The sequence below is a fragment of the Oncorhynchus nerka genome, linkage group LG23 (assembly GCF_034236695.1).
Source record: "Oncorhynchus nerka isolate Pitt River linkage group LG23, Oner_Uvic_2.0, whole genome shotgun sequence".
NCBI classification, from domain to species: Eukaryota; Metazoa; Chordata; class Actinopteri; order Salmoniformes; family Salmonidae; genus Oncorhynchus; species Oncorhynchus nerka.
In genome coordinates, this window is record NC_088418.1 from 50,415,224 (window position 1) to 50,439,625 (window position 24,402).

Genomic DNA, 24,402 nt, shown 5'->3' on the forward strand with positions numbered 1-24,402 from the left:
CACCACGAGACATATTTCTTCAACCACCAACTTACCATCCTGAGACAAGGCCGAGTATAGCCCACAAAGATCTCCACCACGGCACAACCCAAGGGGGGGCGCCAACCCAGACAGGAAGATCACGTCAGTGACTCAATCCACTCAAGTGACGCACCCCTCCTAGGGACGGCATGGAAGAGCACCAGTAAGCCAGTGACTCAGCCCCTGTAATAGGGTTAGAGGCAGAGAATCCCAGTGGAGAGAGGGGAACCGGCCAGGCAGAGACAGCAAGGGCGGTTCGTTGCTCCAGTGCCTTTCCGTTCACCTTCACACTCCTGGGCCAGACTACACTCATTCATATGACCTACTGAAGAGGTGAGTCTTCAGTAAAGACTTAAAGGTTGAGACCGAGTCTGCGTCTCTCACATGGGTAGGCAGACCTTTCCATAAAAATGGAGCTCTATAGGAGAAAGCCCTGCCTCCAGCTGTTTGCTTAGAAATTCTAGGGAGTTAGGAGGCCTGCGTCTTGTGACCACAGCGTACGTGTAGGTATGTACGGCAGGACCAAATCGGAAAGATAGGTAGGAGCAAGCCCATGTAATGCTTTGTAGGTTAGCAGTAAAACATTGAATTCAGCCCTTGCCTTAACAGGAAGCCAGTGTAGGGAGGCTAGCACTGGAGTAATATAATCAAAGTTTTTGGTTCTAGTCAAGATTCTAGCAGCTGTGTTTAGCACTAACTGACGTTTATTTAGTGCTTTATCCAGGTAGCCGGAAAGTAGAGCATTGCAGTAGTCTAACATAGAAGTGACAAAAGCATGGATAATTTGTTCTGCATCACTACTGTAAATTGCTCTGGATAAGAGTGTCTACTAAAATGTAATTGTGTCCTTAGTATCTCACTTTAATGGACTAATTTAACTGAAAAAGGACAGCGAGATGTAAGACATACGTAATCCTCCATTTATTTTGTAACTGGAGCACCTGATTCCTGAAAGCAGTCCTCAAAACAAAAACATGACTGAAAAGCCTCGAGGTCAGAGCGCTTCGGGCACACGTCAACTGCTCTCCTCCATCTCGTCCCACTTTCTTTAGGTCTGGGTTTCCCCCCTCTCCTCTCACCAACAAGTCATAGTGCTGGACGCTTCAGGGAAATTTAAGGGTCAGTATCGCTAGACTTTTAAAGGCTCTTTAAGAGAAAGCACTCGCGGTATTTAGCATAGCATCGTCACTTCTCACATAGCACAGCCTCTCATTCAGGAGAGAGAGAGAACAAGAGAGGGAAAATGAAAGCGAGAGAGAGAGAGAGAGAGAGGTGGACAGGGGTAAAGGAATAGAGAGACTGAAAATGGGAAGAGAGTGAGAGGGGAAACGAGAGGAAGAGACGGAATAGGCTTAAATTCTTAGAGACAGCAAGAGGAATGCTCCGAAACCAACTCAAGCATCTCCACGGTCCTGCTGTCAGTGGGTCTACTGAGAACAAACTGCTCCGTTCCATTGATGCATTCCTTCATTTATAGCTGGTTTCGGATCCAAACACAAACACAGGATAGAGAAAAAGTGGATCGGACAGCAAAAGGATAACAAAGGACCTTGGTAATACAATGATGACAAACAGAAAACCAACACATTAAGTGGTACAGCTTGACAAACACATCCTGTATGTCTGAGAGAATTGGATGGGCTTGAATCTTAAGACACTCATCGTGTGACGCAGCATCCTTTAATATTTACAAAATGTAAACCATTTACAAAAATATTACGTCATCTGACATATTCTCAGGCAAAGCACCCGGCGCTTTACCCTGCCCTGACTTGTCCAATCTGAATAGTAAAAAACAAATATTGTAGATTTCAAGAAACCTTTCCAAAATATATCAAATAAAAATGTCATGGTACCATATATTTTTTGAAGTCATTAGCAATTTATTCCAAAAATACAAAGCATTTGAATGATTATTTCAAGACGTATTTCTATGCATTGATACTGCAAGCTTTCCAACAAGAATAAGTCTAACCTATCCACCATCAATCACCATAAAGCCATGGGTCTCTCCTTACTCCCTAGCCTGGAAGAGAGCCCCAGAAATGACACAACAGATGGCAACCTCTGACGGTTTCCCAATCCCTGTACTGTCTATAGCTCTAGCCTGCAGTTGTCTATATGAGACTTCGTTCTGAGCTGGAAATGTAATGACACTGTTGCGGCCCAGCAGGACTGGGATGCCGCCCCCCTACAGGCACTTTTTGGTCCCTTTGTTCTCCACTTACACATCATTCACCGAGTCCATTTGAAGACTTGAAGAGGTGAGGTTTTAACTTTCATCAAAGTTCGGTTTGTTTTTATCATTGAGTTTTGTGGCTCATTTCTACTCTTGAGTAAATCATGAAGATGTCCATGTTTGGTAGTCAGAGTGTGTGGATCCTCAAGCCTCTGAAACACTGTGGAACTCCTGTCCCATTGGATAGCCTCCTACAAGGCTGGGCCCTAATAGGCCAATCAAAGTCAACTATTTTCCACTGTCTTTGTCCACCTCTGATGGTGTGGTGTATTATAAATACCATCTTCCTGAGAGTTGAGATGGAGGGTTGCCCCCCCCCCCCCCTTGTCCATGGGAGAGAGGAATGATGGGGGGAGTCTTTTAGTCTCTCATTGGGGACAGTGTGAGTGTGTTTGTGTGTGCCATCGCCTGCCTCCCTCTCCCTATTTACACGTGTGCATGTCATTCATGCTCTCACACTTCTGACACCTCACATAGCAACACCACACAAACTTACACTCGCACCTCTCTACGTGGCGAACCACGTGTGTATTATACCCTCGACCGCAGCAGAGCAGGTTACACCCGTCGGGGCCGGCCGAGGTGCGGTTACACCGGCGCCCTCTAGTGCCCGCCACGCCCCAGCGCCGGTCCTCCAGACAGTAGTTAGGAGACTTGTTGAGGAAGATAAGTTCTTCCTTCCCAATGGGCACGCGTCGCTGGTCCTTCTCCTTCCTCCTCACCTTCCTCTTGGAACGGTCCAGCACCTGCACGCTTCCCTCATAGCGCTCCTTCAGGAAGTTGCCCACGCGCTCGAACGACGCCATGGTGCGCCAGCACGTCTTGACGGCACACGAGCCCGACACGCCGTGGCAACGGCAGTCGGTGGCCATCGTCTTGGCGACAGCCTGAAAAGGCAAACGATGGAGAGGATGGTGTTAGGAATTACAACAGACTTACAACACTAAGAATTACAACATTGTAAATGTTACGACGGACTCGATGCCAGAACTGTGTTTGATAGAGACTGCCTTTTGTTTACACAAACGCTGTGGGAATGTTTTGAGCAAAATCACAATCTATTGTTCTGAATGCTGGATCTTGGACTGGGACTGTAACATGAGTCCTGAGGTTTGTGCATTCTACTTCTAACTCTGACACAATAGACTCCCTGGGTGCTGTGTACAACTGGAACAAAAAGATAAACTGTCCTTCACAGTTTAAACTGAGAGATTGAGGAGACATTTTCTTATGACCACAAACCCCAGGGCTCATTGGATTTAGGATGACCCCAGAAGAGCCAACAAATTTCACCTCTTTTTCACCTCTTCTCCCACTCCCTCTTCCCTGTTGGTTCAGTTTAGTTGGAAAGGCAGTGCGTGTGTGTGTGTGTGTGTGGCAAAAGTATGTGTTTCAGTAAACAGATACACTGCTACCATTGTGTCCACATCCCTCTCTAGTAGTGAAGCCCTCTCCTCTTGACAGTGGCTAGTAGATAAGAGAGGGACCCTGTAAGTGTGTCTTAGTGAATGACATTGAACGGTAACGCGCATGCCCCGCCCACCTGAGGATCTTTTTCAGCCATCTATTTCTAGTGTTTGATGGGTGCAAAACCCTCTTGTCCGGATTGATTGCTCTCATTTTACTCCTGCTTCACACTCTTCCTTGTGCCTGACGTCCCCCCCCCCCCCCCCCGTTAACGTTACGACGGCGGAAATGGTTGAAATGACCTGTAAAACACACTCCGGTCATGGCTGAAATAGGCTCAATGGCAGTAGCATAAAGTACTGAAGGAGTACTCGTTACATTTGAAATGCTTAGCAGGACAGGAAAATGGTCCAATTCACATACTTATCAAGACAATACGTGGTCATCCCTACTGCCTCTGATCTGGCTGTCTCACTGAACACAAATGCATCGTTTGTAAATTAGGTCTGAGTGTTGGAGTGTGCCCCTGGCTATCCGTACATTTTCAAACCAAGAAAATGGTGCTGTATGCTTTGCATAATTTAAGGAATATGAAATGATTTATACTTTTACTCTTGATACATAGGAATATTTGATCAATTACATGTACTTTTGATACTTAAGTATATTTAGGACCAAATACTTTGACTTTTACTATAGTATGTTTTTTACTGGATGACTTTCACTTTTCCTTGAGTAACTTTCTATTAAAGTATCTATACTTTTACTCAAGTATGACAATTGGGTACTTTTTCCACCACTGCTCAATGGAATACATTGTCTTACCGTTGAATATATAACAACACTAAAGCTTTGTCTGGGATTTAACGCACGTCTCGACACGTACTGTACACGACAAGAAAGACGAGAAAGATGGCTTTATTTTGATGGCTGTTCATTTTTTGTGGAATTCAAAAAAACTAATAATTTAATACGGTTGAAATGTTTACAAAATAGATGCGCTGAAATGAAAGCAAGTCCCGAATATGAACACTCGGATTATAGTGATATGTCTGATCTCACAAACCATGTAAAGTACGTTTAGATAGGCATAATCTAGAGCCAAGCGTTTTTTTTTTTTTATCCGTGGGTATCCTGCACACTTGTTGAATTATGCAAGAGTATGTGACATTAACAGTAATTAATTAGGCAGTCTAGACAGCGCAGGTGGGTGCAGGTAGGGTATACAGCCCTCTTCCACTCCATTATGTTAATGTATTAATTTATACAGCCTGTGTATTTATATTTAAAAATACCTGATAAACTAATAGAATGTATACAGTGCCTTCAGAAAGTATTCACAGACCCTTAACTTTTTCCACATTTGGTTAAGTTACAGCCTTAATTTAAAATTGATACAATTTAGATTTTTTTGTCACTGATACACTAATAATACCCTTTAATTTGACTAATTAATTTAAAAAATGAGAAGCTGAAATGTCTTGAGTCAATAAGTATTCAAACCCCTTTCTTATGGCAAGCCTAAACATTTCAGAGAAAAAGTTGCATTGACTAACTCTGTGTGCAAGAATGGTGTTCCAACATTATTTTGTAATGACTACCCCATCTCTGTACCCCATACATTCAATTATCTGTAATGTCCCACAATCAAGCAGGGAATTTCAAGCACAGACTCAACGACAAAGAGAAGGGATGTTTTCCAATGCCTCGCAAAGAGCACCTATTGGTAGATAAAAAAAGATAATTAAAGCTCACATTGAATATCCCTTTGAGCATGGTGAAGTTATTCATTACACTTGGGTGGTGTATCAATACACCCAGTCACTACCTTTCTAACTCTGTTGCCGGAGAGGAATGAAACCGCGCAGGGGTTTCACCTTGAGGCCAATGGTGATTTTAAACCAGTTCCAAAATGAAATGTGGGAAATAAATACATATTCTGTCCTGAATACAAGGCATTATGTTTGGTGGGGGTCATGTTATGGGTATGCTTGTCATCGGCAAGGACTAGGGAGTTTTTTTTAGGATAAAAAGGAAAGGAATAGAGCTAAGCACAGGCAAAGTCCTAGAGGAAAACCTGGTTCAGGCTGCTTTCCAACAGACACAAATCCACCTAACAGCAGGACAATAACCTAAAACGCAAGGCCAAATATACACTGAGTTACTTACCAGGACAACATTGAACGTTCCTGAGTGGCCTATACCTAAATCTCCCACCAAAATCCCTGAATTCCATTCATTATTTGTCTGTGCCAGTAAAATGTTTTATTTGCTGTCTCTGCCTGGCCGGTTCCCCTCTTTCCACTGGGATTCTCTGCCTCTAACCCTATTACAGGGGCTGAGTCACTGGCTTACTGGTGCTCTTCCACGCCGTCCCTAGGAGGGGTGCGTCACTTGAGTGGATTGAGTCACTGATGTGATCTTCCTGTCTGGGTTGGCGCCCCCTCTTGGGTTGTGCCGTGGCAGAGATCTTTGTGGGCTATACTCGGCCTTGTCTCAGGATGGTAAGTTGGTGGTTGAAGATATCCCTCTAGTGGTGTGGGGGCTTTGCTTTGGCAAAGTGGGTGGGGTTAAATCCTTCCTGTTTGGCCCTGTCCTGGGGTATCATCGGATGGGGCCACAGTGTCTCCTGACCCCTCCTGTCTCAGCCTCCAGTATTTATGCTGCAGTAGTTTATGTGTCGGGGGGCTAGGGTCAGTTTGTTATATCTGGAGTACTTCTCCTGTCTTAACCGGTGTCCTGTGTGAATTTAAGTATGCTCTCTCTAATTCTCTCTTTCTTTCTCTCTCTCGGAGGACCTGAGCCCTAGGACCATGCCTCAGGACTACCTGGCACGATGACTCCTTGCTGTCCCCAGTCCACCTGGCCGTGCCGCTCCAGTTTCAACTGTTCTGCCTGTGATTATTATTATTTGACCATGCTGGTAATTTATGAACATTTGAACATCTTGGCCATGTTCTGTTACAATCTCTGGCCACCCCTCATAGCCTGGTTCCTCTCTAGGTTTCTTCCTAGGTTTTGGCCTTTTCTAGGGAGTTTTTCCTAGCCACTGTGCTTCGACACCTGCATTGCTTACTGTTTGGGGTTTTTGGCTGGGTTTCTGTACAGCACTTTGAGATATCAGCTGATGTACGAAGGGCTATATAAATAAATGTGATTTGATTTGATATGCTATAATTAAGTCAATATCTGATGGATTACAACATTTCAAAACGTTTGGAGTATCTTCATCCATTGTCCAACTGTTGCATTTATTAGAATTGTTTTTAAAACTTTTTAACAATTTTGATGACCGTTGCTACAATTTAGATGGCCTGGTGTCTGCTTGAACATTCATTAGTCACGCTGTCACGCCTCACCCATTAACTCACATCATCGAGGATGTTACACTTTCTTTCCCCTCTCTCCTTCTGTCCCGTCTGAGTACGCATGCACGCACGCACGCACACACACAGACACACACAATTCCTAGAACGTCTCCTGAGAGTATTTTTAACAGTGTGTCATAAAATCTATTACCCACTGAATGGTTTGGTCCTAACTCCTCTCCAACCCCATATGGTGAACGAAACCCATAACTATAATAGTTACAGTAGGATTCCTTTCATGGTGCTAGATTAGTACTGTCATATCAGTCATTCATTCAGACACAATGAACCCTACACCTGCTAGTCTTGACAACTTGAGTTATAGCTCCCATGAGCCCTATTCATATTGCCCAGAGTACCCTTAACAACTGTGTTCACGAGGCCTCCCGGGTGGCGCAGTGGTTAAGGGCGCTGTACTGCAGCACCAGCTGTGCCATCCCACGTCCCTGGGTTCGCGCCCAGGCTCTGTCGTAACCGGCCGCGACCGGGAGGTCCGTGGGGTGACGCACAATTGGCCTAGCGTCGTCCAGGTTAGGGAGGGCTTGGTCGGTAGGGATGTCCTTGTCTCATCGCGCACCAGCGACTCCTGTGGCGGGCTGGGCGCAGTGAGCGCTAACCAAGGGTGCTGGCTTCTGGGTTGGATGCGCACTCTGTTAAGAAGCAGTACGGCTGGTTGGGTTGTGTATCGGAGGACGCATGACTTTCAACCTTCGTTGCTCGTATGGGAGTTGTAGCGATGAGACAAGATAGTAGCTACTACAACAATTGGATACCATGAAATTGGGGAGAAAAAAGGGGTAAAAAAAAAACGTAAAAAAAACTGTGTTCACTATAAAATACTCTCTCTAGCTAGGTTGTGGATGTGTGTGTTTTGTTATAGGGTGTATTGTGTCTAATCAAACTTCATTGCTGTTCTGTACACTGTCTGTGTGTTGTACATGCTCTGTAAGTGTTCTTCGCCCTCAATGATTGGGTGTGTGGGTTGGGTCTGTGTGTGTCGCGTCTCACCTGTCTCCCGGCTTCACTGTTGTGCTGGTTCATGGTGAGCAGTGCATCCCCTCCCCTGGCTGAGGACATATTCTTCACTGCATTATCTATGAACTTCCTGCTGAACCATGTACCGTACTGGATATGGTCTGAGCAGCCGCCCCAGTGCCACCCTTCGCTGGGCGAGCCTGTGCCCTGCAGGCTGGTGTCACAGCCACATTCCGTCATGTTGCCTGCACTGCAAGAGCGCGTCACTGCCTGGACCAGCCCAGCCGCCATCACCGCGTGGATAAACGCCGTCTCCTTGGTCCCTGTCAGAGTCAATGAAAAGAGTTTGTCGGAAGGGCAAATGTAAGCATGGATTATCGTGTAACAGTGGCTGTGGAGCTCTAACAGTGGCTGTGGAGCTCTAACAGTGGCTGTGGACCTCTAAAGAAGGCATTGGGTGGATTCTGAAAATATTCCACTGCCACAACTTTCAGCCAATAACACTTCAGACAGAGGAAAATGGCACAATTCTAGCATTAGAACTTCCGTGCATCTCAGTAGCACAGGCCTAGATATCCATATAACTTCCGTGCATCTCAGTAGCACAGGCCTAGATATCCATACAACTTCCGTGCATCTCAGTAGCACAGGCCTAGATATCCATACAACTTCCGTGCATCTCAGTAGCACAGGCCTAGATATCCATACAACTTCCGTGCATCTCAGTAGCACAGGCCTAGATATCCATGTAACTTCCGTGCATCTCAGTAGCACAGGCCTAGATATCCATACAACTTCCGTGCATCTCAGTAGCACAGGCCTAGATATCCATACAACTTCCGTGCATCTCAGTAGCACAGGCCTAGATATCCATACAACTTCCGTGTGTCTCAGTAGCACAGGCCTAGATATCCATATAACTTCCGTGTGTCTCAGTAGCACAGGCCTAGATATCCATATAACTTCCGTGTGTCTCAGTAGCACAGGCCTAGATATCCATACAACTTCCGTGCATCTCAGTATCACAGGCCTAGATATCCATATAACTTCCATGCATCTCAGTAGCACAGGCCTAGATATCCATATAACTTCCGTGTGTCTCAGTAGCACAGGCCTAGATATCCATACAACTTCTGTGTGTCTCAGTAGCACAGGCCTAGATATCCATACAACTTCCGTGCATCTCAGTAGCACAGGCCTAGATATCCATACAACTTACGTGTGTCTCAGTAGCACAGGCCTAGATATCCATATAACTTCCGTGCATCTCAGTAGCACAGGCCTAGATATCCATATAACTTCCGTGCATCTCAGTAGCACAGGCCTAGATATCCATACAACTTCCGTGTGTCTCAGTAGCACAGGCCTAGATATCCATACAACTTCCGCGTGTCTCAGTAGCACAGGCCTAGATATCCATACAACTTCCGTGCATCTCAGTAGCACAGGCCTAGATATCCATACAACTTCCGTGCATCTCAGTAGCACAGGCCTAGATATCCATACAACTTCCTTGTGTCTCAGTAGCACAGGCCTAGATATCCATACAACTTCCGTGTGTCTCAGTAGCACAGGCCTAGATATCCATACAACTTCCGTGCATCTCAGTAGCACAGGCCTAGATATCCATACAACTTCCGTGCATCTCAGTAGCACAGGCCTAGATATCCATATAACTTCCGTGCATCTCAGTAGCACAGGCCTAGATATCCATACAACTTCCATCCATTGTGGTCGTATAATACATCTTTGCTCTGGAGGGATACATGTGAGATGTGAGTTGAGCAGACACATAGCCCCATGGGAACTGTCCTGCCCTGTGTGTGGGGGAGGGGGGGCCCTGTGTGTGGGGGAGGGGGCGTTGGGTTACACTTCACAGGTTAGGGGCCACAGTAGACCCTGAGTGAGGACAGACAGCTCTGGCTCAGAGAGAGACTTAGAACATGTTGGATCAAACCGGTATCACCGTCACTTGTAAGGCCATCTGGAAATCTGACCGCCGGACAGAAACATTAGATTGTCCTGTAATGAACGAAGGCTGAAAAAATGTTAACCCAAGTGCATGTTTAATGGGTAGACTACTAAAGATGTACAGTTTATGGAAAGGGCTTGATAGACAAACCTCTAAAATATGCAGAATCGTCTGGATGGAACAGAAACATAATGACACCTGGTGACATCACTTGTAATGATTCAGAGAGTGCAGCTTCTAAGAATGACATGGTGTTGAAAAGGTCATACATAGTCTATCTTTGCTGTCAATCAAGGTTCAAACGTAAATTAGAGGTCCAAGCCACAGGTTGACCCAAAAGCCTTTCCTCCATGGAACAACAAGAAATCACCACTTCAAATTTGAGTTTGGCACTATGAAGGTTTGATCATTCAAACAAATGACAATTGCGGTTATTTAGGTTATCTGGGCTGCATTATATTATAAACCTTTCTTGCTGCGCCCTAACCCAACAAGAAGATTGTCTCCGAGTCCGATTAGATCAAGTTCCCATTTTTAGAACACGAAGACAAGACATCCGTGGTCAAACAGCAGATCATACGTTTTTACAGTTGATGGTACGAGTCCGGACATAGGCTACATCTATGCATTTCCATCCCATTGTATTATGCATAGGCCTAAATCAACATAATCGATATGGTCAGTTTTTTCTCCGATGTTTTTCGTCTGGGTTGATTGATGAAAGTTGATAGATGGCATGTGACAGGGTGCAACAAGGATAGAGAGGAATTTAGAAGAATGAGCTTCATGTGAAACTAAAATGTTGATAGCTAAAACATGCGCTGACTCTTAACCATCTTTGAAATCTGCATGGAAACAGATTTCTGGAACGCTATCTCTAAAAACAAAGAAACGGTGCTCTTATGTTACATGTCGACCATGAATCTCCTAATTAGGATAATCCCGGCTGGTTTCTGCACCAGAGGGGAGTAGGGGTTCTCTGTTCAAAGACCACACTTGACCGTGGTTAAATGCTGTGTTTGGACGGTTAAACCGAAACAGATGTGCGCACATGTTCTTTCTCTCTCTCGCCCCATAGGGCATACAGCTGCACGAGTGGGCAAATCAAATCACGTCCCCTCCCTGGCCAACATTAAACATTTTCATGACTCAAACCATTTTCATGACTCAAACCGAATAAAGAGTTATGGAAAATGGAAGACGTGCTTCTTTTTGAGGCACTATCAAACAGAAAGACAATTGAGGGACTGTTTTTATATAACAATTGCCTTAAACGGTCAAATACCAAATGATGTGGGCACACATATTAAATATCGGAATATGGAATACGACCATTATAATAGATGCACCCAAAATATAGTCTAATTTTCCAAATTAAACCCAATCAAAAAGAACATTATCAATAGCACATAAAAGTGCACGCGATTTTTTGCCAGCGGGGCACAAAGCACCCTATTGTTTTATGTCTATTAAAACGAGTATTTAAACCGCCTGTCCTTACCACTGGTTAGCTCGTAGCCGAACACAGAGAGCTCTTTGGCGGTAGAACAGTTCCAACGCTCGTGCTCGAACTGCGTCTGGCACTCAGCGATGCCGATGCGCGCGCCGTCCTTGATGCTTGGCAGGAGATGGGGCTTTCTCTTGCACAGGTCCTTCTGCTTGTGCGTCAGCGGGAGATTGGCGCAGCCCAGCTTCTCTGGTACTCCCACGGAGGTTATTCCCAACCACCTGAGACACAAAGCAAGCAGAGGAGAAAGTACGTTACTTTCTAAACCCCATTCAGCCCCAAACGGAATCGTATTTCATGCATAAACAAAATGGTGCAATTTCACAAAAAAGCCAAGCTTAAATCACAAGCAATGAAATATACTTACATCCAACTGGCTCGACAGCAGACAGGATACAGTGAAAACAGTAAGAGAAACAGAAAGCAGATCTGATGTACTCCACAGCCGCTTCTTCTCTCCATGGCCACCTCATTTACAGAAGCTGACTGGCCTCCCGGGCACTGGGGAAGGGTATGTCCATGGAGCGCTGGATCGGTGCTGGGCTCTGTCTCATGCTAGTCCCACAGCATAGGACCCTAACAGAAATAATCCTCAATCCGTGGTTATCTCGAGCAATTCAGTAAAAAAAACATCCACGGGGAGAGAGAGATGGTGATTCTAATCATGTGGCTCGGCGGCTAGTAGCCGACAGTTGGATGGGTGATAAAATAAGTTCCCGACGGTGTTCCCCAAAACGCAGACAAACAGTTTTATCCTGGACTGGGAGAACCCACACAGAGCGTCTCTGAAAAGCGCGCTCCCAGGCTCGGATTGGCGCACCCGTGTATTAATATTCAGCAGACGCGCATATCCTACGCGCTAATTGGACGGACCCGCAAAGAAAAACGCATGCAGCAGATGGCACTGACAGGAACTAAGCAAAACGTTTGGCATGAGAGAAGGTGGGGTTCCACTAGATAGATAACACATCCAAAGTCCAAATTGGCTATAGCCCATGGTAAATATGTATGAAAACCAAATGTACTTTTTGGTCTTAATTTGGGGTTAGGGTTAGGAATAATGTTATCAATGTGATTAAGGTTAAGGTTAGGTTTAGAATCAAAAGTTAAGAAGATCAATTGTAGAAATAGGCGGGGTTTATGACTTTGTGACTGTGGTAACTAGTAATGACCGAGAAGTTGGAAGGAAGAACAAAAGTCAGCAGAACACTTCTTTATATTGGTCACTTCACTCAAGCGCTGTAAACCTAATCATGTCAGGCGAATATCATTTTTCACCGAAAGATTCCTTGATACGAAACCTTGAGTGACGTGAGTGCATGAGATATTTATAATACAATAGATTATCTCATACACAACAATTATTTCATGATAAACAAGGCCTGGTTTTGAATTTAATACCAATTTAATTCCAACTATGACAAACGAATTTATATATTTGATCTATAATCATATTTATTGATTGCAAATGCAATGGTTTCCTTTTTTAAGATTCATATAAATCTACAGTTAGAGAAAATGTCCTCATGATTTCAACACATCGAAATCATCCTCCGAGTCAAACATTTTTTTTCCGTGCTCGTGAATTGTGTAATATTCGTTAGGTTTAGAATGTATATAATCTAATTTTGCCATTTAAATGTATAGTTTAAATGATCAAAGCCTTGATTCAAATGCAACGACAATTACAACCACATTGCCCATTGAGTAACCAATTAAGTTTGAGTAAATATTTTCAATCACTGTTGAGTTCTTTGCCTTTTCCTGAATAATAAACGTGATGTTTATTGTACAGTCAGCGAGCATTTTCGACATTTTAAGGACATTTTTAAAAGGGTTGACTGACCAGCTTTCTGTTTAGTATATTAGACGGGGCTGTATGGGGCAGACGAGGTGAGGTCTACTCAGCCCCCAGAAATGTCACAACCCTCCCAAGCCTTTCAAATTCCCGGACTAAAACAGTGCAGAGTGAATGGTCTGCCTGAAATTTGACATCAGAGTTCGGAATGAATCGCAGTGCGGGGCAGAGTCCATCATTCCTCCTTGGCGCGACAACAACCCAGGCGGCAGGCCCACCGTCTTCAGGGCGGTTACATGTGCCCCAAAGACAAGCCTTTGTTTATAACATTTTACATTAACCTTCATTTTGATCGAGACTTGTTGCATCTACCTTATTCTATCCCTCGCCCACTCAATGCTGTTATTTAGCCAAATGTCGCACAAGACCATTCAATTTGAAACACTTTAGGCATGCACTTCACTTTGTATGCGTTCCCTTTATTTGATCTAGAAACTATAAAACAATGGTTTTAAACAAATATGGATATATTTTCAATATATCGCTACATTGTATTACATTATTATGCGGTCATATAACCGTGTGTATAACGTTCTTTAGATAGGCATTGGCTACATATTTGAACACACCATTGTCAGTGTAAGTAGGCCTAAATAAAATAGACTAATAACTCTCTGGAATAAGGCCCTAACAGTACGTCGACCTCAAACACGAGTTAGGCCTGTATTTAAATCAACATTAGTTTGACTTCTCGATCGTGTTGCTCGATCTCTGCCCAGATCACGCAGTGGGTAGGGTGATTGGATGTGTCGGATTAGCGGCACATGACTGCAAAGGGGAGTCAGACAGGGCTCGTTACGCGCCAGACGGAGTTCAACCACATTACACTGATATTCATTTTATTATAGCACAGTTATAGCCTAATTGAAAATGTGTCTCCCTAATTATTAAGGGCTCCTGTGTGGCGCAGCGGTCTACGGCACTGCATCTCAGTGCTAGGGGCGTCAGAGACCCTGGTTCGATTCTAGGCTGTATACCAACCGGAAGTGATTAGGAGTCCGGGTTAGGCCGTTATTATAAATAATAATTTGTTCTTAACGGACTTTCCTAGTTAAATAGAGGTACAAAGAGGTGTTCTTCTAAACCAGCTGATAGAGATGATGCTCAGGTCTTGGTGGCACGAAGGAAATTACAAAACGCAGAAGGAAAACAAAAGAGAGCCTCTGCCCACCTTCCTCAGAGCATCACACGGCTTCATACCCCTGCATGGTTGAATTGTGATGATGACTGTTATTAAAGGATTTGTCTAATACTGTGCGCAAACAGCATGCACAGGCTTATCCTCATATGGTGCACAATTTAAAGGGGAAATATGCGAGGCCAACATCCTAATTGTTTACAAGCTAGTGCTTTGTGGAACTTTCAAAACACAGTTTCATGCTTTCAGAAAATAGTTTCTGGACACAAAGTTAAGTTAAGAAAATATATACTTTAATGTTGTAATGGAATAACTTATATATACCATCTGGAAACGCAAAGCTGAAGTTAGTGCCATTTGAGGATAGTTCTTTAAAAATAAATGAATAGTGTTGATAATATTTAGCATTAAGCAAATATGTCTTTCTGTTTTCCTTCAAAATCACTGAATCAAAAGATTAGGTTTGCTATCAATGTTCCATAGGACCCCTAAACAGAGGTAAGCAGGTAGTTTCCACTCGTGTGTGTGTGTTACAATTACCTTCATTTTCACCAGCTCAGTTCCCTCCATACAAATGAACAGAGGACAGATCAGACAATATATATATATATATATAGATCCATAGCATACATTACACCAGTCCTTCATTAGCATGTAAACAATATGCTGTGTGTAAAACATTATATACTGGTTATCAACATTATAGGCACGAATAAACATCTGTAGAAAAATATATAGAAATATAAGAAAATCATACATAAGACATTCACTTGAAGAATAGCTCAGCTTTCGTCATATCTTTGGCATAGAATAGAATACGTTGTGGTGTCAACAGGACACGCGGATGTATGAGGTACTGTATATGAGGAGGAATAGCTGGATACCCAGACGTCCCTCCAATGGTGAGAGATAGGCTTTCCTGATGCATAAAGGCATCAAAGGCACACATCAAAAATCTTGAACCTCCCCTCGGAGACCCCCAGACGTTTCACAATGTTGTTGTGGCCCTCAACTAGCTCACCTGATTAGTTGACCAGTTGAATCTGAATCAGGTGTGCTAGCTCTGGAATACATCAAACACATGGAATAGCCGGGGGGTACCCGAGGAAAGGATTGGGAAACAATGCTGTACAACATTTCAACAACGTTTCCACAACTATAAAACCATACAATTGTAAGGGTTTGTGCTGGAGCGTTGAGGGAGCATTGTCGGTTGGTGGGAGAGCAAGGCTTACATTTGGGATGTGCACACGACACACTCCTTTGACAGTCACTCTCGCTCTCTTCTTTTGTCTTTCTCCAGCTGCGTCCCTCGTCTTTTGGCGGTCGGCCAGCGAGCGTCCTCTTCGACCATCTGGAAACCTTTACCTAGCAGAGGTAGCAGTCACATGACGGACGGACGGAGAGGGGGGGACGGGGGGCAGTGCGTGGGCCAATCAGAGGAGGTCTGTGTGACAGACAGTGGTGATGTCTGTCTCACGGCTGACCAGTCAGGACTCTCCTGTTACTTCAGCACTTCCTGGATGGGATGAGCTCTCATTCATTAGAGAGACGCTGGTATGGATACGCGCACACACACACACACACACGCACGCACATTAGTAAGCAAGGACACAAGCACGCAGGCACACACACAGTCTGTGGTGGTGAGGGCTGGGTCTAGTTTCCCGTGTCTCTCACACACAGTCTGCTCAGCAGAATCTGCGAGTACACCTGGTTCACCGCTCCTCTCACGTGATAGGTGGAGGAGTTAGACCCCCCCCACTGGTCCTGGTGCTGCAGGGTAGGCTGATCACTGTACCCGGTTCCAGTTCCACTGGTTCCAGTCCCAGGTTCCTCGCCGTGTCGAAGGTGCTTCATCTTCCTGTGCAGGGGAGCCTTGGAGAACGGCAGCTTTTCAACCTTCAAGGAACACAGCGAGGAGAACCACGTCAACACCTCACCTCTAACACAACATCTACATACTGATATTATACTGTAACTAGGTAACTAGACCATGGCCAGAACTGACTTTACTACCGGAGGCTAGCTAACGTTGCCTGGGGGTTCACGGAACAGAACAGAGTGGAAACCCATCGTCACAGTCTGGGGTTCCTCTAATATAAATCACACAGGAACAATCCAAGCCTAACCTAAATCCTGACATAACAGAAACCCTGTCCATCCCCGCAGGGTTTGGGTTAGACATTACTCCATTCATGTGTCCCATTCTTCCTTCTGGCTTCCTTTTGGGAAATTCTGTCGCCACTTAAAGACCCATATGAACTGGGAGGGGATGGGCGGGGGTATGGAGGGGCAGGGGAGGCACATGTACATATGCCCGAAACCACTTCACAAGTGCCCTGGGGCCCAGCTGCTACCAACGTGGTGCTTTACTGCCCAATAAAACCCAGCCTAACGGCTAATTACTGATTAACCAATCCATGGACAATTTTATAGCTGAATTAAAACAAGTGACTGTTCTTTTTACAGGCAGGTGGAGAGGGGGGAGAAGGGGAGTGTGTGTGTATGTGTGTTACAGCAGGATTTCCTTCTAGAAAGCTCCCTGACATGGATGGGGATTGTTCAATCAAGAGGACATAAGAACCGATTTCCTCTGGGCCCAGAAAATGGCTGTTCGCTATTTGGATCCTCCATAGGGCCAAAGCCCCGGATTATTTAAGCCCAAAGATTCCCTCCTGGAAAATCGGCGTGTGCGCGAACATAAATAGCAAGTATACATAATGAAGTTATTTCAGATATTACAGTCGGAGAGGGAGAGGGAGTCCTCGGGGAAAGAGTTTGCTGTGGATCTAGCTGTGCTCCCTGGCCACTGAGGTTTAGACAAACCATTAGTTATAATTGGTATCAATTACTGTATCCAGAGAGAGACATACGATACCTGTGTTATAGTGTTGATAACATTGTGCTGTGATTTGAATAACTGACTGGTAGATAAGCAAATACTGAGAATTAATATAAACTATGATAAACAAAATGAACATGCTGAATTAGGACGTTCAAGGTGATACACACTGTTTCAATCAGGGTGGGGCGAGAACTTAGGGTTACTGTCGTTTTTTAGACAAGGGTGAAGGCGGGTTGAGGGGGGGGGGGCGTTACCTCATGAAAATGGCAGGCGCACTGTCCCTGCAGGAACTCTTTGTAGCGGCCCATGGTGACGCTGAATGTGTCTATGACCTCATACCCATGGTGCTTTGCGGCGGTGATGATGTTGCTGTTCTCTCTGTATAGCTCCTGTACTCCTCTCTGGGCAAGTTAAAGTAAGACAGCAAAGAAGTAATCGCATATCGTAGCCATAACATTTTTGTACAGTTCTCTGAGGCCCCTATTGCAACACATCTGAAGTATAACTTAACTTTGAATTGAATGAGTTGTAATTGCTGTTGAACAGGTGCAACTGCTGATGTTGGACCAGTCAGCATGTTGGAAGCCATGGACTATTAGCCAATAATGTTTTAGATAAATACACACAGCACGGGCAAAGGGCTATCCACCAGGTGACTAAGCAGTGCCTTTTAAAAAATTTAACAGATAAGCAGTAAAATTAACAGCGTGGAAAAATAATTTGAGTGAAGAGAGAAGCTGAGGGGGAAAGAGAGAGAGGAAGAACGAGAGAGAGTGAGAAAGAGAGAGATTCAGAGAGAGAACCAGAGCAGTCAAACAGAGAAAAGAGTTGAGGAGGAGACACCAAGAGTGAAACTGAATGCACACAAAGAGGAGGATGGACCTACCAGTGAGAGAGAGCGGATGCCGTCCACAGGGAGATGGAAGCCCATGCCCAGAGACTTCACCACCACCATGATATCCTGTAGCCCTTCCCTGGAGGAGAGAGGTGGGTAATGAGGTCTATTCTTGGCCAGTGAATAGATTTAATTGAGCAGTTGCTAATTCCTGAACGGCGTCAGGAAGGGCGTTTGCCACAGAGTGTATGCAACAGTGGGCTTACCTCCCCAGCACTTCTCTCATGATCCTCAGGTGGTTGGTGTTGAGCCACTGGACACCTCCTGCCACCAGCACAGTCTGACGGGAGTTCTCCAGGGGTCGTGATCTTCGGGGGGGATCAAAGGTCAAAAAGACATCAGCTCGGCAGTAGGACTATATCTATTGAACAGGCATAGGCACACATGCTGACAACGTGCTTCTGCTTTCTCACACACACACACACACACACACACACACACACACACACACACACACACACACACACACACACACACACACACACACACACACACACACACAAAACCTGGAATGTAGTGATTTTAGGGGCAAGAGAGAGTCGTGGATGGGAGACCTGCTGTGTTAAATTACACTGTGACACGACTCCTAACACATGACTCTTAAACGCAGCCCCCGGCCCTTTGATCACAGCAACTGATTAAGGCTTCCTCTCCATATGGGGGGACAGGGCTTCAAGTGTCTATGGGAGCTAAGAGCCAAAATGGCTTCTGCATAGATATGGCTTCTTGATGCCAATCTAACAGCTGATGAGTAGACTGCAGTGATTACAGGACATACTGTAGTGCAGCAGGGGCGCTAACGCCAACCCTCACCCATCGACCCACCCAGACTCCCCCTCTCCTTCACCTCAGTATGAGCTGTTCCAGGGCCCTCTGGAAGGTGGGTCTGTGGCTCTGCTCCAGCCAGAACTGGGGGTAGTAGGAGTAGGAGACGTGTGTGTGTCCCTGATTGACATTGCGATAGATCAGGCTGTCGTGGGCCTTGCCCCAGTCCTCCAGACTAGAGTTGACCCGCTCCATCAGGAAGTACATCATCCCCCGGTTAGTGGAGTCACCTATGAACATTACCTGAGTGACAAGAATAATGGAATAATGGTTTTGACTTGAAAGGATCGAGAACACCTGGGTTGTATTCATTAGAGCACACCGTATAAAAACGCACCAAATTGTTTTGGAGCAGAGAACGAAAATTGAAATTTCTTATTGGAGATGTTCGTTTCAGCCCATTTCTTTGGTTTGCTGCCTAATGAATATGGCCCAGTTTTCATTGAATTTTGCACTTCAAAATGATTTCACTGTAGTTGACTGGCATGTACTTAAATAATATAACGGCTGACCTTTATAACTGCAACATTGCCAAAATGTGAACACATGAAAGGCAAATCCCACTAGACACACACTCGTTGAATCAGCGCTGTTTCCACGTCATTTCAATGTTGAATTGACATCTGTGCCCAGTGGGATGCTTCTATTACGACAAATCCACAGAACACAATATGACAAATCAAAAGTGATATGACAGTGTCCAAGTCCAGTTTCCAGTTAAGCCAATCAGAGTGTGTGAAAGAGCCTTTTCAAACACAGAACAGAGCCAAAACAGATGGACTGTAGTTCAGAGTGAGAGGTGGAAAACATCTCATCTTTGTGAAAAGCTTCTGATTGTTCAAATCTGTTGATGAGAAAATGGGGAAGTCCAGAGAAACGTAACAAACACGACATCTGGAGCAAACTGACGTAACTCGTACCTCATGCATCACTATTGATACAGATCCATATTAAAGTAAGGGGTAGACTGGGTAGGGTATGTGAGGACAGGAAGTTGAGAGGCTTTATTAGAATTAGCTGCAATGTGAGCTAAAGTGGCTAAAGTCCAACTTGAATCACACGTTCACACTGACCTCTGACCTGGAAGTAACTGGCAACTCTTTCACAAACCACTAGCCACATTCACCAGAGACAGCTATAAACCACTATCCACATTCCCTAGAGAGATTTGACTAAGCCTATAGGAAAGCCCTAGGACTGTAAATGCCTACTGTGGCTCTAAGGCATTGGTATTCAAAGTAGGGGTCGCAAACTGCAGTGGGCCAAAATGTTTTTTTTTTTAGGAACAAAAATTAAAAATACAGATTATTGTATGGGGCAATACACAAACATTTTTGAGATAGATAATTTGAAAGATACAATTTTATTGCGTAAATGTTTCAAACACAGAACAGAGCCAAAACAGATGGATTATAGTTTAGAGTGAGAGGTGGCCAACATATCATCTTTGTGAAAGCTTGTTTTGGTTTCTTTCCATTTTGATAAAATATGAACATGCAATGAATTGAAGGTTATTTGTTGATGTAAAAATCTAAATTGACTGATTTTAAGGTTGTGTCATTAGATTTGGGGTGGGATTGCAAATAAATTAATGAGAAAAAATGGGGTCCCCCAGAAATTCTGGCGAACAAAATGGGGTCTCCTCTGAAAAACTTTGAATACCACTCCTCTAAGGTGTATACCTATTATACCTGATATATTTCCTGGGTTGATTTAACGGCTTTACGTCCCTGAGGGCCGCTCCGTACTGTGACACCAGTGCAGCGAACTACATGCCCTCCCATTAGCATTGCTGGAGTATATGAGCCAAAGGCTAAGACTTTAGTTTATACATTATACTGCTTCTCAGCTCTGCCAACCCCTGCTGGGTTTACAGACCTATTCATACAGCGTCACATAAGCCCCACTCTCTCACCTCAGAGGCATCATACCATAGCCTACCTCATCTACCCTCACCACCTGGCTTCAATGAGACGGAGAGAGGGAGAGAGAAAAAGAAAACAGAGATGTTTGAGGGATGGCTCAGCCCTCAAATGAACTCACGAGGGAAACGTGCTAGACACTGCCTGTCTTGTTATCCTTACATGATCATCTCTGCTCCATCTTTAGACCAGATGCATGCTGGTTAGCGTAGTCTTAACACACATCGGCCCACACCTTTCTCACACCCAGTGCTGACCAAGCATACGCTGAAGTGCCTGACCAATACAGCTGGCTTCCATATCATTCTGTTATCCCCTGTGCAATATCTCTCACACACATAGAAATAGTGTGTCTGTGTGTGTGTGTGTGTGCACGTGCGCACGTCTTATGCATGTGGAAAATATTAGCACTCTCACTGAATCTGTCAGCGCTGCTGTCTGTCTGGATCCATGTGTCGTCTTTTATGACTCAGCTGGAAGGCCTTGTTAGCGGCTAGTTAGCACCCAGTTAGGGCCCACTGCTAACCTACTCCAACTACCCCCCGCTTTTGCGGAACAAGCTCATTTCTAATCTGTACTGTTAGTAGATTGTGGGACAGTAACCTGAGCAGAGAGCTAGCTAGGAACATGAGAGCAGTGCCTGAACTCAGGTCATGGACTTTGGACATACACTGCTTGTCAAAACATCTCATTCCAAAATCATGGGTATTAATATGGACTTGGTCCCCCTTTGCTGCTATAACAGCCTCCACTCTTCTGGGAAGGTTTTCCACTAGATGTTGGAACATTGCTGCGGGAACTCGCTTCCACTCAGCCTTGAGAGCATTAGTGAGGTTGGACACTGATGTTTGGCGATTACGCCTGGCTCGCAGTCGGCGTTCCAATTCATTCCAAAGGTGTTCGATGGGGTTAAGGTCAGGGTTCTGTGCAGGCCAGTCAAGTTCTTTGACACTGATTCGGACAAACCATTCTGTATGAACCTAGTTTTGTGCATGGGGGTATTGTTATGCTGAAACAGGAAAGGGCCTTCTCCAAACTGTTGCCACAATGTTGGAATCACAGAATGGTCTAAAATGTCATCGTACGCTGTAGCGAGAACAAGTTTTCACTGCTCCAGAGTCGAATGGCGGCGAGCTTTACACCACTCCAGTCGACGCTTGACGTTGCGCATGGTGATCTTAGACTTAGGCCATGGAGTGTTGTACTTTTGTGCATGTTGAGTATGTGATTGTGTCTCAGTGTAAACAAGGTATGACATGATTGTTATTTTCGTATAAAATCTATTTTTGGACTTAGCTGTGGTTAATGTGCAGAATAAAAATAATTATAATTATGTTCCGGCCCCACGACCATCCACTTCGACAAAAATCACCCCACTGATGAATTTAGTTGCCTTCCCCTGCATTAGGGCTTACCTTCCTATACATCATGCAGTCCTGCAGCTGGGGGAGGTCCAGCAAGGGGTGGTAACAGCCCTCGGGTTGCCAGGCAACCTCTCTCCAGTCACAGGTCCGGTTGTCGGCACAGCTGAGACAAGGAACCACCCAACGACCTGGGGAGAGAAAAACAGAGGGAGGGAAAGAAATGGAGAGAGAAGAAGGACAGGCAATCAGACAACCAGAAGTGAATAAAGTGGTAAATTGTTCCTGCTCCAAAAAACACTTTTATTAATAAATATAGATACTTCCGTGAACAAAACATAGACAGATTTCTCACCCGCAAAGCTTCACATTGTGCAAGTTATAATTCTCCACACACACTTCACATTGTGCAAGTTATAATTCTCCACACACAATTCACATTGTGCAAGTTATAATTCTCCACACACACTTCACATTGTGCAAGTTATAATTCTCCACACACACTTCACATTGTGCAAGTTATAATTCTCCACACACACTTCACATTGTGCAAGTTATAATTCTCCACACACTTTACATTGCTCTCCCTGCTGACATTTATTATCTGCCCTGCAGGGTAGGATATTGGGTTTTAATAGCTGAGTTTAACCTCTGACCCTTTGCACTTAAATCAAAGGGCAGAGTGTGTTGGCCACTTAAATCGGCCTTGTACAGATACACACAGAGCAAGATTTCATATGGACATCTGGGCACGTGTGCAATACATTTCAAAGCGATGAGAATTATTTCTAAGTAGAACATTTCTGAGGAGCGATTTTTTTTTTGACAGTAATTCATAAAGCCTTTCAGCTATGTATGAAATGTTATCTATGAAAACAATGTGAAGTGATATCTTTAGGGAGGAAACAGACCTGATACATCCCCGGAGGTGCAGGGCCGCTTTGGGGAATGGGGCTCGCCTGGAGAGAGTGGCCCAGGAAGGGACTCCAAACCACAGGGCTGATCTGGTTGCACCACCAGGCCACAGTCCTGCGTAGACACAGGGAGAAATATATTAGATTTTGAGGGATGGTCCATCATACTGGGAGGCTGAGGGAACTTTATCATGTTGAGTTCATGTTGAAAACTAGTATTCAGTAGTATTGTTCAAGTATCTATTCAGTGCTATTGGTGCAGTATCCATTCAGTGCTATTGTTCTAGTACCCATTCTGTGCTATTGTTCTAGTATCCACTCAGTGCTATTGTTCTAGTATCCACTCAGTGCTATTGTTCTAGCCTCCATTCAGTGCTATTGGGATAGTATCCATTCAGTGCTATTGTTCTAGTATCCATTCAGTACTATTGGTGTAGTATCCACTCAGTGCTATTGTTCTAGCCTCCATTCAGTGCTATTGGTGTAGTATCCATTCAGTGCTATTGTTCTAGCCTCCATTCAGTGCTATTGGTGTAGTATCCACTCAGTGCTATTGTTCTAGTATCCATTCAGTGCTATTGGTGTAGTATCCACTCAGTGCTATTGTTCTAGTATCCATTCAGTGCTATTGGTGTAGTATCCACTCAGTGCTATTGTTCTAGTATCCACTCAGTGCTATTGTTCTAGTATCCACTCAGTGCTATTGTTCTAGCCTCCATTCAGTGCTATTGGTGTAGTATCCACTCAGTGCTATTGTTCTAGTATCCACTCAGTGCTATTGGTGTAGTATCCATTCAGTGCTATTGGTGTAGTATCCATTCAGTGCTATTGGTGTAGTATCCATTCAGTGCTATTGTTCTAGTATCCATTCAGTGCTATTGTTCTAGTATCCATTCAGTGCTATTGTTCTAGTATCCACTCAGTGCTATTGTTCTAGTATCCATTCAGTGCTATTGGTGTAGTATCCATTCAGTGCTATTGGTGTAGTATCCACTCAGTGCTATTGTTCTAGTATCCATTCAGTGCTATTGGTGTAGTATCCACTCAGTGCTATTGTTCTAGTATCCATTCAGTGCTATTGGTGTAGTATCCATTCAGTGCTATTGTTCTAGTATCCATTCAGTGCTATTGGTGTAGTATCCATTCAGTGCT

General features: G+C 44.5%; 2 protein-coding genes across 3 annotated transcripts in view; both read right to left on the reverse strand.

Moving 5' to 3' along the window:
- Window positions 1–1,685: 1,685 nt before the first annotated feature.
- Window positions 1,686–12,444, reverse strand: LOC115118015 (protein Wnt-16-like). Its single transcript, XM_029646548.2, has 4 exons — window positions 11,857–12,444; window positions 11,484–11,710; window positions 8,044–8,333; window positions 1,686–3,147 (listed from the first exon to the last, which is right to left on the reverse strand). The coding sequence occupies exons 1-4, from the start codon at window positions 11,949–11,951 to the stop codon at window positions 2,683–2,685; spliced, it is 1,077 nt and encodes a 358-aa protein (XP_029502408.1). The 5' UTR covers window positions 11,952–12,444; the 3' UTR covers window positions 1,686–2,682.
- Window positions 12,445–14,756: 2,312 nt separating this feature from the next.
- LOC115118009 (cadherin-like and PC-esterase domain-containing protein 1) overlaps window positions 14,757–24,402 on the reverse strand; it is a 79,083-nt gene continuing 69,437 nt past the window's right edge. For both annotated transcript variants that reach the window (XM_029646539.2, XM_029646540.2), the window contains 7 exons: window positions 23,248–23,365; window positions 22,391–22,527; window positions 19,076–19,296; window positions 18,435–18,536; window positions 18,220–18,307; window positions 17,588–17,734; window positions 14,757–16,387 (listed from right to left, as the gene is read on the reverse strand). In XM_029646539.2, coding sequence (XP_029502399.2) covers window positions 16,145–16,387; window positions 17,588–17,734; window positions 18,220–18,307; window positions 18,435–18,536; window positions 19,076–19,296; window positions 22,391–22,527; window positions 23,248–23,365 — 1,056 coding nt within the window. In that variant the 3' untranslated portion in view covers window positions 14,757–16,144. The remainder of the gene's footprint in view (window positions 16,388–17,587; window positions 17,735–18,219; window positions 18,308–18,434; window positions 18,537–19,075; window positions 19,297–22,390; window positions 22,528–23,247; window positions 23,366–24,402) is intronic.

Bases quoted from the DNA above. Each gene is read 5' to 3' on its own strand.
- LOC115118015 (XM_029646548.2), bottom strand. From the start codon at position 11,951: ATGGAGAGAAGAAGCGGCTGTGGAGTACATCAGATCTGCTTTCTGTTT. The intron at 8,334-11,483 runs GTAAGGACAGGC...TGACTCTGACAG, and splicing joins CGGCTACGAGCTAACCAGTG to GGACCAAGGAGACGGCGTTT. The intron at 3,148-8,043 runs GTGAGACGCGAC...TTGCCTTTTCAG, and splicing joins ACAGTGAAGCCGGGAGACAG to GCTGTCGCCAAGACGATGGC.